This window comes from Cajanus cajan, chromosome 6 (genome assembly GCF_000230855.2).
Source record: "Cajanus cajan strain Asha chromosome 6, NIPB_CcT2T_4, whole genome shotgun sequence".
In the NCBI taxonomy this organism is placed as follows: Eukaryota; Viridiplantae; Streptophyta; class Magnoliopsida; order Fabales; family Fabaceae; genus Cajanus; species Cajanus cajan.
Window position 1 is genome coordinate 63,130,176 of NC_138522.1, and position 15,841 is coordinate 63,146,016.

The 15,841-nt window shown below is 29.2% G+C and overlaps 1 protein-coding gene across 1 annotated transcript; it reads right to left on the reverse strand.

Annotated features, from left to right (window-relative positions):
- Positions 1-331: 331 nt before the first annotated feature.
- LOC109797556 (transcription factor MYB14) lies at positions 332-2,491 on the reverse strand. The gene is made up of 3 exons (XM_020357628.3): positions 2,241-2,491; positions 1,972-2,101; positions 332-1,298 (listed from the first exon to the last, which is right to left on the reverse strand). Exons 1-3 carry the CDS (start codon positions 2,371-2,373, stop codon positions 701-703), a joined length of 861 nt encoding a protein of 286 aa, XP_020213217.1. The 5' UTR covers positions 2,374-2,491; the 3' UTR covers positions 332-700.
- Between the last annotated feature and the right edge of the window lie 13,350 nt (positions 2,492-15,841).

A 15,841-nucleotide genomic window follows, 5' to 3' on the forward strand; every position in this document is an offset into this window, starting at 1 on the left:
ATTTTTTGTTATGAGTGAAAATGGAACCAAATTAGCTATATATTTTACATAATCTATTACAATATATAAAGAAAATATTTTTTCTTAGAGTCCACTTTTTCAAAAGACAATTATATCCTTATATTTGTATTTTAATTTTTTTTCACCAATATATATATATATATATCTAAGGATAAAATAGAAAAAGAATGAATATACAAATAATAATATTTTTAAAAAAATAATAACTACTCACTTCTTTTAAAAAAAATATATTTGTTTTTTTCAGAAAGACACAGTGTATTTTTCATTGCTAGTTTCTCAATATTATCCAAATTCTAAACTTCCGTAATTAATGATTAAGCAATAAACAACAATGTTATTTGCTACCAATGAGGCTTTTGGTAAAAGGCATTCACGTCCAGTAACAATAATCAATGTACACAATATATTAATTTCTAATCACCTAAGCAACTATAGAACTGACATCAATTAATTCAAGTCCTAACAATAGAACAAGAACAGTAATTTTTGTTTTCCATATTGAATGCAAATTAACACTTGATCTCTTAACCTGCATGTGAGGAAGAAGTTGTTCCAACTTAATTTAACCGAGGAATAACTTTGCCGTGGATGCTACCGCTCTTTGAACCCAATAGCATGCATCCATGAAAAATTCACGTGATCTCAAATGAAAAAAACAAGAACAATATAGTTAACATCACAATTCCAGCAACTGAGTGAATTCCTCAGCTCTCGTGTAAATATTGCACCAAAACTCCATGCCATCGCAGATACTTGACGAACTATCTATAAGAACCCCATCTTCGGTGACATGAGACATTGGTCGAAACGGATCAAAGTCAACATCAATGGTTGGAAACCCGTTTGTCTCACCTGAATTATCGGAAGACAACACTTCGGACCAGAAATCCTCATCTAATGCAAGATTATTCTCCGGCGTTTCAATATCATTAACATTTAAGGACATGTCATGATTATTAATGCTACTATTGTTGTCACTAGTGGTGAGGGAAGACATGTCGCTTGAACATTGTGGAGGAGACAGTGGCATGTCCTCTTCTTTGGTTGATGATGCATGAATGGGAGAATTCAAGGGGTCTTGTTCTTGTTCTAGTTTGGCGTCTTGGTTGGATTTTGAGGCGTCAACAACGTCCAACTTGGGTTGTTTTTTGCTTCGTTTAGGGTCGTGGCACTCTTGGTAATTTTGTGGCAGCCTCTTCTTCAAGTGGGTGTGCCACACGTTTTTTATCTCATTGTCTGTTCTACCTGGCAACCTGGCTGCAATAGCTGACCATCTGCACCAGATATATTGTTATCACAAGATTAGGGCACAATATGTTGAAATTATTCATTAAAAAATAAAATAGGGAATCCAAGTCGCAAGCAGTAATCGTAATCATGTTATGGAATTATTAATGTGTTATATTTTTAAACCCGAAAAACAAAAGCACGTGAAAATGTTGCAGCAAAAGAGAGAATCTTTGCAGGCCGACATATCCAACTGGTTATGATTTTGCTTCCCTTAAAAACTAAGAAAATATCAAAGTGCTCATGGGCCCCAAGCCAAACCATGATACCAAAAAAGAACAGTAACTAAACTATTCCCTTTCTTTTAAAATATAATAATATTAAAAAGAAAAAGAAAAAAAAAAACGAGGCTGCCGAGAAATAATTTAATATGCGTTTGTATACTAGCTACCAAGAGTTCAAGTTTATGAAGTCACATGCATCTGCTCCTCCATCAGTTTCATGATACAGAATAGAAAACGACCCCACATGCATATAGAAATGATGAAGATATTTCGGGAATCTTTGCTTCACTGTTTGAGTCTTGGCTATTCAGTACTTCTTTTTATTCTTGGTTTTCGGTGAAAGGATTGTCTTCCCTTTAAGTTGAAGTTAACTTGGATTAACTTATATTTAATGCACCAAAAGACGGGCCAAAAGGAAGAACAAAAAATAGTTAACCTGTTTCCCAACATTTCATGCAAGCTGATTATAGCATCCTCTTCTTCTCTGGTAAAGTTGCCCCGTTTGATGTCTGGTCTCAGATAATTTATCCACCTTAGTCTACAACTCTTTCCACACCTTAGCAGCCCTGTGGATCACAAAAAGAGAGAAAAAAACTTTGGTTAATTATATTCATGAGAAGTGATGCTGCATGTGTATAACATATAATTGAATTACTTCCTATTTAATTTTCTTCAAATAATTACACTCTTTCAATTCACACGTACCAGCTAGTTTTGGCAGTGCACGCCAATTAGCATGGCCATAAGTGTTGATATAATTGATGAGAATTTGATCTTCTTCTGGAGTCCATGGCCCTCTCTTCAACCCCATTTTCTCGCAGCATGGAGCTCTACCCATTTTGATGACTACCCCTTTAGTTTCAAACCCCAAACTATATATGTTGTTTTGAAAGTTGAAAGCTTAAACTGCGAGCTCTCTCTTGTTTATATATATTTATATATAAACACACACCAACACCAAAGTTTGATTCAATTCTCACACGAGCAATAGGTGATTTAATATATTCGCACGAATGGGAAACTGAGTTGTACATAACAGTACAAACTCGGAATTATATAAATAATGATGTTTCTCCCATCATTTTTATTTTTAGGGTTAACTATAATTTTAGTATTTTAAATTTATGATAAATTTATTTTTTATCTTAAATTTAAAATTATTATTTTTAATTTATAAAATTTTAAAAAAATTTGTTCTAATCTTTCATGTCACTAATAATAATCTAAAATTGATAAATTGAGATAATTATATTTCATCAATTAAGTTTAATATAATATTTTTATTATTAAAAACATCAACAAATAAATTTTATACGATAATATTTAATAAATTTTTTAATAAAACTTGAGTATAAGAATTAAAATATATAAAAAAATAATTATAAAATTAAAAATTAATTTTAAATTTAAAATATTAAAAACAAATTTGTTAAATTTAAGAAATTAAATACATGTTTAATTGTATTTATCTTGGCTCTCTCGTCGTCGACATGTGTGAGTGTGCATCTCTTTCACACTATTATTGTATAATCAAACAAAACGTGGGGATTTGCCTAATATATTTGGCTGTACAAACAGCACGACATTGAATTAAAGTGCATTTAGTTTGAAGTTTATCGTTGATCGCTTCAGCCTGTACTCCTACTTTGTCTGACTGTCCTTTAGTCATAAAGTACTTCAGTATTCAACGTGGTAAGTAGCTGAATGAAAACGATTCAAAAGATGGGGAAAAAAATAATGCTACAACATACATGGTTAATAACATCACTGAATTTTTTATTAGATCTCTTGTCTAGTTCTAAACAAATGTTCATGAGAACATCTGAATTTATGAGCATCGGCACAAAAAAAAAAATTCAATTAATTTAGATAGCAATTGTATATTCAAATATGACCGGCCCCAACATCATGATATCTTTTTTTTTTTTTTTTCTAGTTGCATCTCATCAATAATAAAATAAAAAATAAAAAATAAAAAACCTAATTCATGTATAGCGAAGTGAGTTTTGTCTCATCTAAAAAAAATTAGAAATCAAACTTTTTTTTTTTAGGGAAAGAAATCAAACTTAATATACTTAAGAAACTAATAATAATGCTCTGAACCCTATTGATTAATATCTATATCTAATATATTAGTTATTATAATCGCTCTTTGGCATGAATTTGCGGTATAAATAAGGGTTGACATTTTTCCTTTTGAACAGTAAAAATAAAATTTAAGATTAAAAATGTATTTAATTTCTGAATTTTTTTTAATTTTTTCTTTTACTCTTGAATTTTTTTTAATTAATTTTACTCCCAAGATTTTTGTCAATTTTTACTTTTAATTTTAAATTTTTTTCATTAGTATTTTGGCTATGTTGTCAAAAAATATTTCATGTATAAAAATTGCAATGATTAAAATCTAATGAATTTTTTTCAAAAACTAAAAATAAAAATTTAATAACTAAAACCATATTTAATGATACAATTTATTTAAGTGGATTACCAGAAGTACTCAAGGAATACATGAAAATGCCATGCTATTAATTTGTAATGCATTATTCCCTGCAACAATTACCCCTAAGCCATAACTAATATAGATAGCCTCAACTAGCTAGTTCAAATTAACACCATCAAAATTCAAGTAAAACCATAATTGAAATGAAAAAAAAAAAACAGAAAGGAATAGAATCACCGCAAGTACTCGAGTTGCACATTCTTTGTGATCACACCATTAAAATAGAGTCATATGGACTCAGGTTCGATGGCTGCAACTGGGGGGAAATTAGCGAACCAATGTCCCATAACATGTTCTTAAACAAAGATTCTTGATTAGATAAAATTTGTAGTATACTACACTACAGAAGTCATTGTATATTAGGAATCACGTTTGAATCGGGTATTAGAATGTCCCTATATACCTGTAGTTGGAAAACAAAAGTACATATATACCCATCTCCCGAATCTAGGTCCACCCGAAGAGTAACATCAGTGTTCATCCATATTGTGTACGTAACTATAATTAGTATCCAAATTAGACTCATTATTTACACTATTGTCTTAAAGATGAAATTGTTAGATGATGAGTAACTAATGAAGTTCTTTGGCAATCCAACTTCAAGAACGATCTTGTAATGACAGTACTGTGACACAGCTGCGACAATATGAAAGATGCTAGCTAGACGATAATTGTAAAGAATTAAACTTTTCAATTTTGACATATAAGAAGTTAAAATAAAATTTGTAAGTTGAGCTGAAGGAATATAAGTATATAGTATTAGTTTTGTTAATTAATATAATAAATAGATGCAATTAGATCAGGACAGATTGGATATTATTGTTGTATAATAACTAACGATGAAGATCTTCCCCAAGGGCAAGGACAAGGGTGGTAAATTAAGAAATTATATTTGAGGCACGCGAGAAGTGTGACACTATAGATTGTCGGCAACTGCATTAATCCATTATTATGTTTGTATGCATGCATATATGTTTGATCTTAACCTGGCCAGTGAGCATATATAATTGAAAAGCACAAGTTAAAAAAGAGCACCAAGAGACAAGCGATTTAGCATGGACATAGACATATGGATGAATGGTACTAGGCAATTAGGCAACTCACAATCACCCTGGATATCCTGTTCTACACACAAGTCACGTTCATCATCAATATCATGCATCTACTTCTTGTCTTTCTATTCGTTAGACTTTTCTGAGTTCTGACCTTAATCAAGAGTCGTACGCGGGGACTATATTAATTAAAATGCATTGCATTATTTGGCACTTTAATTTTTTGGTTTTAAGAAATAAATATTGTTTTTTAAAATAAGGTAGTTAATTAAATATGCACCAACTATTATCCAATGATTATATATACATATCATTAATTAGGATTATCAGATATATATCTAGACGTGTCCCCAACTTGCGCCATTCGACTATGGTTGAGGTCAAGAAGGGCCAAAGTATCCAACCTTAGTCCAGATCGATCTACTTGCAAACCTAGGTTAACCTAATTGTTTGATCCTTTCACCTAACACGTGCCATATATACAACCTAATGACATACTGTTAGGGCTATTTACGGTTCAGATTCTTCAAAAGACGGAATATTGGAACCAAACCAATTTATTCTATAAAAATGTTCAATAACCAAATAGTGTTTTTATAAAGTGCATTGGTTCATTTTTTCTAAAAAACGGGTTAGATTTTTTTAAAAAATGGATGGATCATATGTGGTTCAATTATCTATTGTATACTCAGATGTGACTTATACACATGTGATTTGTTTTTTTTCCAAAAATCAATCCAAACTGAATCACTTCATAAAAGTATGGGTCAATTTTTGTAAACAGGTTTGATTAGATTTTAAATATTGTTTGATTCGGTTTGTTTTCGTATCCTAACCTATTATGTGTATATTTAAATATCAGCTTAAAATCATGTTTAACAAATAAAATGTACATTCCAATATAAAAAATAAAAAGTTGTGAGTGTATTTTTTTTCAACTCCAATTAAATTAAATTTAACTGATTCCAAAACACACTATATATATTTTAAAATCTTAATTCACTCGGTATAGGGACTTAGATTCCCATCCAAATCGATCATCTTTGCTTACCAAATTTATGTGTCAACATCTAATTATATCCTTTTTATTTTATAAATAAACAAAATATTATTATATTTGAATTTAAGTCTTTTAGAGATTTAGTCTAACTTAAAAGAAAGCAAAAGTTCAACACATACACGGAATATCGTAGCAAAAATTACACAGCATTAATTTACTTAAGAATGTTTTGTTTTTCTATCGGCAAATGTTACTAATTTACTTAAGAATGTGAGATATATCATGTAATTTGTATACTCTTTATATCATGTTAAAAATATTTTCACAACCCAATTTGACTTATTTAATTCATTAAGTCAAATTAAATTAAATATATAAAGTTTAATTTAATCTTACCTATCAAATTATTAGATCGAGATAATTTTAATAACTCTAATTTTTAAAATAGATTGTAACTTTTTTCTATATATATTTATTTTAGAAAATATCACTCCTTTCATTAGATTCCTAATCTTTCATTTCAAAAGAAGAAGAAAAATATGTTAAAACATAATTTTTCTTATCGAATAATTTTTGAGTTTTTTTTTAACTATAGCTTCCAAATCTTTTGATTTTTTGTATTTAGGTCCTAATTAAGTGTAGGTTATTTAAATTTTTTAAAAAATGAAACATTAAAAACTAAAAATTAATCCTATGAGATATTAAAATCTATTTAAAAGATCAATCTCTAAAAAAAATACTTTTTTTTATATAAAAATTGATTAAGGATTGAATTCCTAACTACATCCCGATCATTCCATGTCTTGTTGGTAAATACAAATCTAAAATCCTTAGGACCAACAAATATTTTATACCGAAAAATAAAAGAGAAAATAAAATAAACTTTATAAAAAGTTAAAATTAATTTTATAAAAAATTTCTAATATAAACTTTACAAAATATTTTTTATTTATAAACTAGTTTTAGTTTATAAAAAATAATTTTACCTATTTTCTTAATATTTATAGAGAAATGTATCTAATTGTTTATTCCAAATTCGAAAAACATCCCAATAAATAATAATTTTCTCAACCAAGTATATACCAATTAACCAGCAACTTTTGTGTTATGTCACGTCGTATTGGTGGAGGTTGAAATGCATAACATCATATTTAACTTCCAATATTATTCTTACTGTAATTTTGATTAATAAATAATTAGCTATTACGCCGCGTTTAGTATAACATCACGGCAAATTGATACATTACAGTTATTTTTCTTCATAATTTGGGATAATTTTTTATTATTAAGATTTAAGAAAATACTGCGAAAATTAAACAGGCATTGGCAGTCTTTGACCATTTTAACATAACGTAAATGTATTTATGCCGGAAGTAGAAGAGAAATTATTTAAAATAGAAATGTTGGCGGATTTTGACTTACCCATGAACTCGACGTATCAAAATTAATCCAATTACATTAATTAATCCAATTATATTTTATGAGTTGAGTTACGTTATCAAATTAAATTAGATAATTTTTTTTATTAATCAATTATAATTAAACTGAGTAATGGATTAAAGAAATTGTTATTCAATGAACTTGAAACAATCCGACCTAAAATAAAATATTAAATTAAATTAAAAATACTACTTATAATACAATACATGATACACTTTAAATAGGTTTGTATTCTATTTTGCTTTGAGTCAATTTATACAAAAGAAAACATTACTTTAATTGTTGTGTAATTCAAAATTTGTAATATTAATTATCCTTTAAATTATGTATTGAAAGTTGAATCAAGTATATTTTTTTTATTTTTTATTATTTTAAATTTTTAAAACATATTTCATTTTAATTGTTCAATTCCATAAATCGACTTGAATTAATCTAGATGTAATTAAATTAGATTGAGTTGAGTCACTTAAAAGAAATTCATAAACCTGAGTTAGGCTAATCAAATAAATCTAATTAATTAATTTAATTAGATCAAATAAAAAAAATCCAAATCTAACTCCATCCATTTACCCCTTATTTCAAAGGTGGCATCTGTGTTGTGAGACATTGAAAAAATGAGTCAAAAAAAGAGGCTTGGGGCAATCAAGTCGGTAACCCAATTATCTTTTTGAATAAATTAATAAATGAATGAAAGACTTAAAGCCATTATTTTCTTGCAATAATTTGAGCGATATTCAAGTAACGAGACACTAGTCAATGCTAATAGACTTTGGGCAACCAATGTTGAGAAACCTTTCAACTTTGAAACCAAGTACAGCTTTATCCAACTCCCTAATTCATTTCATACTTTGATGTTTGAACTCAATCTTTCTTCCCAATTTCTGACCTTATTCAGAGTATTGTTTTTTCCTGTGTCTAATAATGATAACATACTGAGTTAGACATGTTCAGAACTCAGGAAAATTAATCAAATAATTAAATGAATAAATAGTATAGACAAGTGTTTAGTATTATTTAATTATAAATTGTTACATATTTTAAGATAGTTAATAATTGTGATAGTTATTTAAAAAATTATTCTTACTATTTTTTTTTACTTTGTAATTGGTATTTCAATCTATTTCACTAAAAATTAATTTCATTCGTGATAATATATTGTTATCATGTGAAGGGTTTAAAAATAAACACGAGATTTCTCCTTAAATATATATTGTTCTTGTTTGGATATTGTTCCGGTATGCCTAAAAGTTCCACATCGCTTAGGAGTCGAGGCTAAGGATAGTTTATAAACACTCTTCCTCCTTAATCCACCGAGGCGCCTTTTCAAGGACAAAACCGTGACGGCCCAACGAGCGCCAAAGCGGACAATACCTTGGATGCGGTGATTCTAACGATGACAGCGGACTTACGGTAGGAACAAAAAATATAATAATTTTTCATATTTTGAAGATATTAAACATGATTATATTTTATTCAAATTTTTTTACAAAGTATTAAACAGATTGTTATGAGAGTATATCATACCTTGATCTTATTAAAAGGCCAAGATCTAATAAAAAAATATATATATGTACTATTTAAATTTTACACAATAATTAATAAATAAAATATCATTTTTTTATCACATTATTTATTATATCTTACATCTCATCTTTCTGTATTTATCTCATGGTTATAAAATTTTACGTAGAATTTGTTATATACAAGTAGCATTTCTCTAATCACGTGAACCCGTCCCAAATTTATTTTAGCATAAATTATCATTTATAATTTTAGATCGTGCTTTGTTGATAAAATAGTTAGGTGAATATTATATGGAAGCATGGAGCAGAATTTAATAGGAAATCCTAAAAGGTAAGAAAAAGGTGGTGATCAACACATGCCCATCAAACAATAATATCTTTATAATACAATATAATAATATATAAAAAGTGTTATTATATATAATATATATATAGATATAATTATTATATAATTTTAATTAAAATTTAATAACATATATTATTTATCATTATAATTTTTTAATAATTATGTGAATATATAATTATAAATTAATTAATTTTTAATAAAAAATATAATTTCATCTTAAAGATTGTGTCATTTAAGACAGATAACATCAAAAACATACATCTTATTTATAGCAAGTTTCAAACTTGATTGTGTAACGACCCTCCGTGATCGTCACACTACGGAACAACGCTACATACCGCTCGAATATATACTAAAATAGTATAATAAATATTTACAACACAAGTTGTTAATCAAGCAACAAACAACAATTAGTTATATACAAGAAAATATGCTACTATAAGGTAGCCTACAAAAATATATACATCTTCAGGCACCTCCTATGGCCTCTAGCAGCTACCTCCCAGCCTATCCCTGTCCTGCTCCCATACCACGTATGATCATCGCAGTCCAAACCACATGGAGACATGCAAGGGTAAGCTAGAGACAATAAACAACTCATAATAATTTAGTATGCAACATAACTATATATATTATACATCTTAACATCATTTCAACTTACAACATAATAACACTATCATCATCCTCAACAAGGTCAACATACAACACAATCACAGCTTAACAACACAACAACAAATATACAACTCATATCAACAACAAATCAACTTATCAACAACTTATGCGTCGTCACGCATTTCGACTCGGAGATCTCCTACAACATGGTAAGTAGTCTAAGTGGCTAGGTCCTACCAAACCGACAACACAGCAAATTTGGATATCAATTCACAACACGATAATGGTTTCTTAGACTTTGCCACTTAAACAAGGAAGTATAGTACTCGGTTAGGAACTAAGTTCCCAACTTCGTACTTTACTCAAATTGGTCACTTGTAATCGGTATAGGTCGAACTGACCCCCCTATACCATGGTCGCTTTATAATCGGTATAGCTCGATCTTGCCATACCGTGATCGCTTTATAATCGGTATAGATCAACCTTGCCCCTATACCGTGGTCGCTTTATACACGTGTGTCTCGACCTTGCCCACACACGGGATCAACTAAGTCCTAGAGGAGAACAACACAACGACCACTCCAAGGGACAACTTCCCAAGGAGGGTTTTTCAACAAATTGGGCTCTCAGAGCACCACAACTATCTCAATCCATACAATGGGATGAGCAACTTCGAAAACATCTTCCCTAGTCCTAGTGATAAACAACTTATCATCACAGCTTAATCAGTTTACAAATCAACAACACAGCTTATCTCAACAACTTACACAACACACAACTTTTCAACTCATCATCTCAATCAACTTTCAACTTGAACAACACAATCAACTCACAACTTTAACAACACAACTTATCAGCACAACAACTCATCAACGTTATTTAACAACACATTTTAACCACACAACATCTCTTTTCAAATTTAAACAACACAATCAACTCAACAACTTATTAGCTCAACTCATAATTTACAACTCAATTATCCTAAGATAATATCTTTTCAACACATGGCACAACATACAACTTTTTAGCAACATACAACTCTCCTCTAACAACTTGACAACACAATCTACTAATAACATCCCATCATACTTCACAACATAAACATGTCCACACATATAGCAACCTTATCAACTTAATTTCAACTAGCTTCAACAATATCATAGATCAACACACAACTTGTAAACAACTTCACAACTTAACTACAACATGCATCTCATTTACATCCCATTTTCATCATGAAAGCATCACCAACAACATCATTAATAAATATTTAATCATATATTAGCAACACACAATATTTTCATCACATAACACAACTCATACTACATATTTACAACCCATGTATCATGCCAACTTAAATACCCAAACAATACTAATCAACCTAAGCACCCAAATGAGTTCTCAACTCACATACAACCAACAACTGTATAATCTAACTTCTCTTACTTGAAGATTGGCTCGAAAAGCCAAGAATCTAAGAAGAAGAAGAAGAAATATCCTCCAAAGTTTGACTCTTGAACTTCAATCCTTCAAAAGCAAGCTTTCTAGTCCAGAGTTCTTCTCTCTAGAACTTCTCTCTAAAACCTCCATCTTCCTCAACTGCCCACATCCTCTATTTATAGAAATTTGAACTGGCCAGAACGACTCGTTCCAAATCCGGAACGACCCGTTCTGGGCTCCTTCATCATGGGTAAAATTCACATATAGAATAACCTGTTCTGAAATCGGAACGGCCCGTTCTGGCACGTCTAGAACGACCCGTTCTAAAACCGAAACGGCCCGTTCTGGAGTTGAATTTAACTCACAATGACCACTTTGAAATGGCCCGTTCCAGTCCAAGATTCATAGGCCTATTTAGTAGTTTGGAACGACCCGTTCCAGTTTGGGAACGGTCCGTTCTGGGCTACTAAATTACCCTTGTTTTTGTAGTTTGGAATGGCCCATTCTAATCTGGGAACGCCCCGTTCCAGTCCATTAACTACGTTACAAATTGGCCTCATGAAAGACGTGATAAACAATTTATTTGAGCACACTCAAACTGACACTACAAGGAAATTGCTATATAATGACACACATCCTATAGTGACACAATATGTGTCACTAAAAATTACTTTTACCTACACAATAAATATAATATATGTTGATATATTGTTAAAAAGTGTGGGTATAAACTATAGTGACACACAAAATATGTTGTTAAATCTCATTCAAAATCAACACTAAAATTGTGTATAGCTATATATCAAATAGATATATACCTACATATATTATACTTATAGTGACACTTTTTGTATGTCATTATATGTAACATTTATTGTAGTGTGATGATGGAGCCAGCAAAATACCATTACCAGGTTTCTGCCAATTTATGAGGAACGATTTAGCCCCCAAAACAGAGAAGGGGAAATCGGGACCCAGAGTTCATAAAGAGAAAGAAACACCATATTATTAATATATTCTTTGCATAGTTTTTTCTTAGCGTGGTTTTGAATATATTTTACTGTTGTTTCTAATAATAAAAAATTACGTATTAATTTCTTGATCAATTTTCTTGGTAAGAATTACAAAACACACATGATTTGATTTCCGTTTACAGCCACAATTAATTTTAACCGGAACATTAATAACGTCTTTATAAAAAAATTCTTATTCCTATACTATAAATAATAAGCACTTTGACTATATCAGTTTGGCAAGCAGATTTGTCACCACTTTCATTAAGAGGGTTTATAAAATCCCGCTACATATTAGTTTTGTAATGTTCACACTTGTGTTCAATTTGAGTAATAAGTTCAATTTAAAACAAATTAGCAGTTTCTGAATTAAGGTGTACCTTACTAATTTTCCTATGCAAAATCATTCTAATTTTGCAAGATAAAAAAAAATCACAACAAGATTTTACTCTTGTCATCTATATAATTCTTGCTATTTTTTTTTAGACGAGATGATAATTTGTATCCATAAAATTTAAATATTTAATTTTTTTAGAATTGAACTTATTTCTTTTCATAAAATGGACAAGAAAATATATGTTTTAATTTTTCTCACAAAATAGTGATGGTTGTGAGAGAAGTTTCAAAGGAATGAATTAAACGTTGGAGATTTTACCATATATTTGTGACCCACCAATCTTTTAGTTTTATTTTTAAAAATTTTTGTTTATACATAGGTTTTATTTTTCGGATTTGAGTACGTATCCAAAATATACTCATATGTATCTAAAACAAAGTTTTTGAGGCTAAACTTTAGCTTTTAAATTAATATAAAACATATACATGTTGTCAGACATGATGTCACGTAGCAATTAGGTGAAAAATGGAACAACACTTTGAAGATGATCATGATTCCGTGATCTGGATGAATAATATGATGGAATGATTTTAATATGGATAACAAGTCGAACCCCACTACGTAGCATTTAAGAAGTAAAATAAACATGTATATCTAAATACTCTACGTGCGGAAGGGACAAATTGTTTGAACCTGACTTTTTGACTGTTTGATTATTGATGATGAACATTCAGCTTTTAACTTGACTTCTAAGCCGAAACGAATTCTGATATATATATTTCTAATTTTTTTCAACTAGCAATCGCACATATGATGCTTGAAAAACATTTTTTCTAACTAGTTAAATGTACTTGGACCAAACTTCGATTCCATAAAACCCACCTGCAATACCAAAATCTTTACTCTGCTTTATTTAAACCTGCCTCCTATATTTTATACAAAAGCTCAAAAAAGTGGATTGAATGGCTTTAAAGTAGCAAAATTTAATACAGCTTTAACACCCAAGGATAACGACCCCTTGGCACCTGATTAAGAAACTTGCAATTATTTAATTTTTAAATAAAAACGTGAAAAAACTCAATTACCTAATTTATCAATTAATATGAAAAAAATATAGTTAATTTAATTGATAATAATAATAAAAAATTCTAAAATCATTCTTATACTACTTATGTATCTTAATTAATATTTATATACCTTTTAACATATTAGAGTGTTGCTTTGTAATATTTCTTTCTCATAATTAATATTCATCTTTCTTTTAATTAATTAGAGTATATGTTCTTTAAAAAATTTATAATTAATTATTATGAAACTCGTACCACCACATGAATTACTCAATAATTTTCACATGTTTTTGTTATGAAGTAAATATTATAATATATAATTAATTTGAGAGATAATTACTATTAATGAAATCAATATTCTTGTTTATGTATTTTACTAGAGAACACATTTTAACCAAAGATATTTTAGTCTAAAAATAATTAATATATGAGATAATATAAATTAATTCTTATGTAAAAAAAATAATTAATTATTTTAAAATGAGTCTTATAAATAAAATTGGAGATAATATTAGATAAATAATCTTAGTTTTGTACATCACCATGATGATCATATGTTATTTCAATTAATCTTTAAGTACTCGTGCATTGAAGTTTGAATCTTAAACTAGTCAAACTTTTGAAAATGATGTAACTTTTATATACATCACATTGCTTAAATTTACTTTTCACATAATTTGTTTTCACTTTTTCAAATTGTTGTACAATTTTATTTAACTAGCTTTTTTTTTCCCACTTTATATTATTTCTTTTACTTTTAATGTTAGCTTTCTTGATGTCAAACATATGATAGATGTGGAGCGAAGTGCTAACTTAGTTAAGATCCTCCTCTAAAAAGTGATATTATATCACATCTACTTTTATAAATAAAAAAATTAGGGATAAGTTTTTTAAAATTTTTATGGATGATTTTTAAAAATAATCTTAAAATAGGGTAAATTGTATTTGTGAATCACACTCTTAAGGTGATCCTCAACTTTTTTCAAACAAAAGAACACAAATTGAAAGTCGCGGCTTTTAGCTTACCTTAAAAAAAATTATCTATAAATAAAAAAAAAGCTTGATGAATAAAAAAAAACATCTAACTAAAATTAGTTTTTAAAAGTTAATTTCAACAAGATTTTAAACCTTTAACTTACTTTTAATGTAGTATAAGTAAGGGTGGCAAAATAGGTCAACCTGTCCCGTTTTGGCCTAGCTCGTCAATGGCCGCCAAAAATGGGTCGGGCTGCCGGCCCGTCAATGAAAAACGGGTTGGAAACGTTGGCCGTCCCACCTAAGGACAGGCTAGTGGGTCAGCAGGCCAACCCGCATACCACAAAAAAAATTACAAAAAAATGGAAAAAAAAATATATTTTAGGTTCAAATAAAAAAATTTGCTACAAATAAATAAATATAACCATATGAAATTAAAAATGCATACATATTGTACATAAATATATGTTCAACAAAAGCAAGTTACAAACTTAGAACAAAATCAAATAGAAATTAGTCACTTACACCAAAATCAAAACCAAATTATAAACTTACAAATTACTAATAATCTAAATTTTTTATAGTCCATAAAACAAGTTTATTACTTATGCAAGCAACTAAAGCCTAATTACTTATACGAGTTAGCGGGTTGTGACGAGTCAGCCTGTTATTTGGCCCAATGAATTAGCAAGTTTGGTAGAGCAGATTGAAATGATGGGTCCAACCCATCAATTTTTGATAGGCTAACAGGCCGTTCCGCGAATTACAACTCATTTTGTCATACCTAAGTACAAGTAACTGCTCACTATAGGACAATACTTTCACTAACTACAGATTGTCATCGTCTCTCTAACCTACACGTCAATAATACTCATTTGAACGTTTTAAAAATTATTCCTATCGTCTGAAAAAGATTGCGAATATAACAGAATACGGTCTAACTAAATCCAAAGCTATTGAATAATAAATTTGAATCAAAATCGACTTAATAAGAGTTAAAG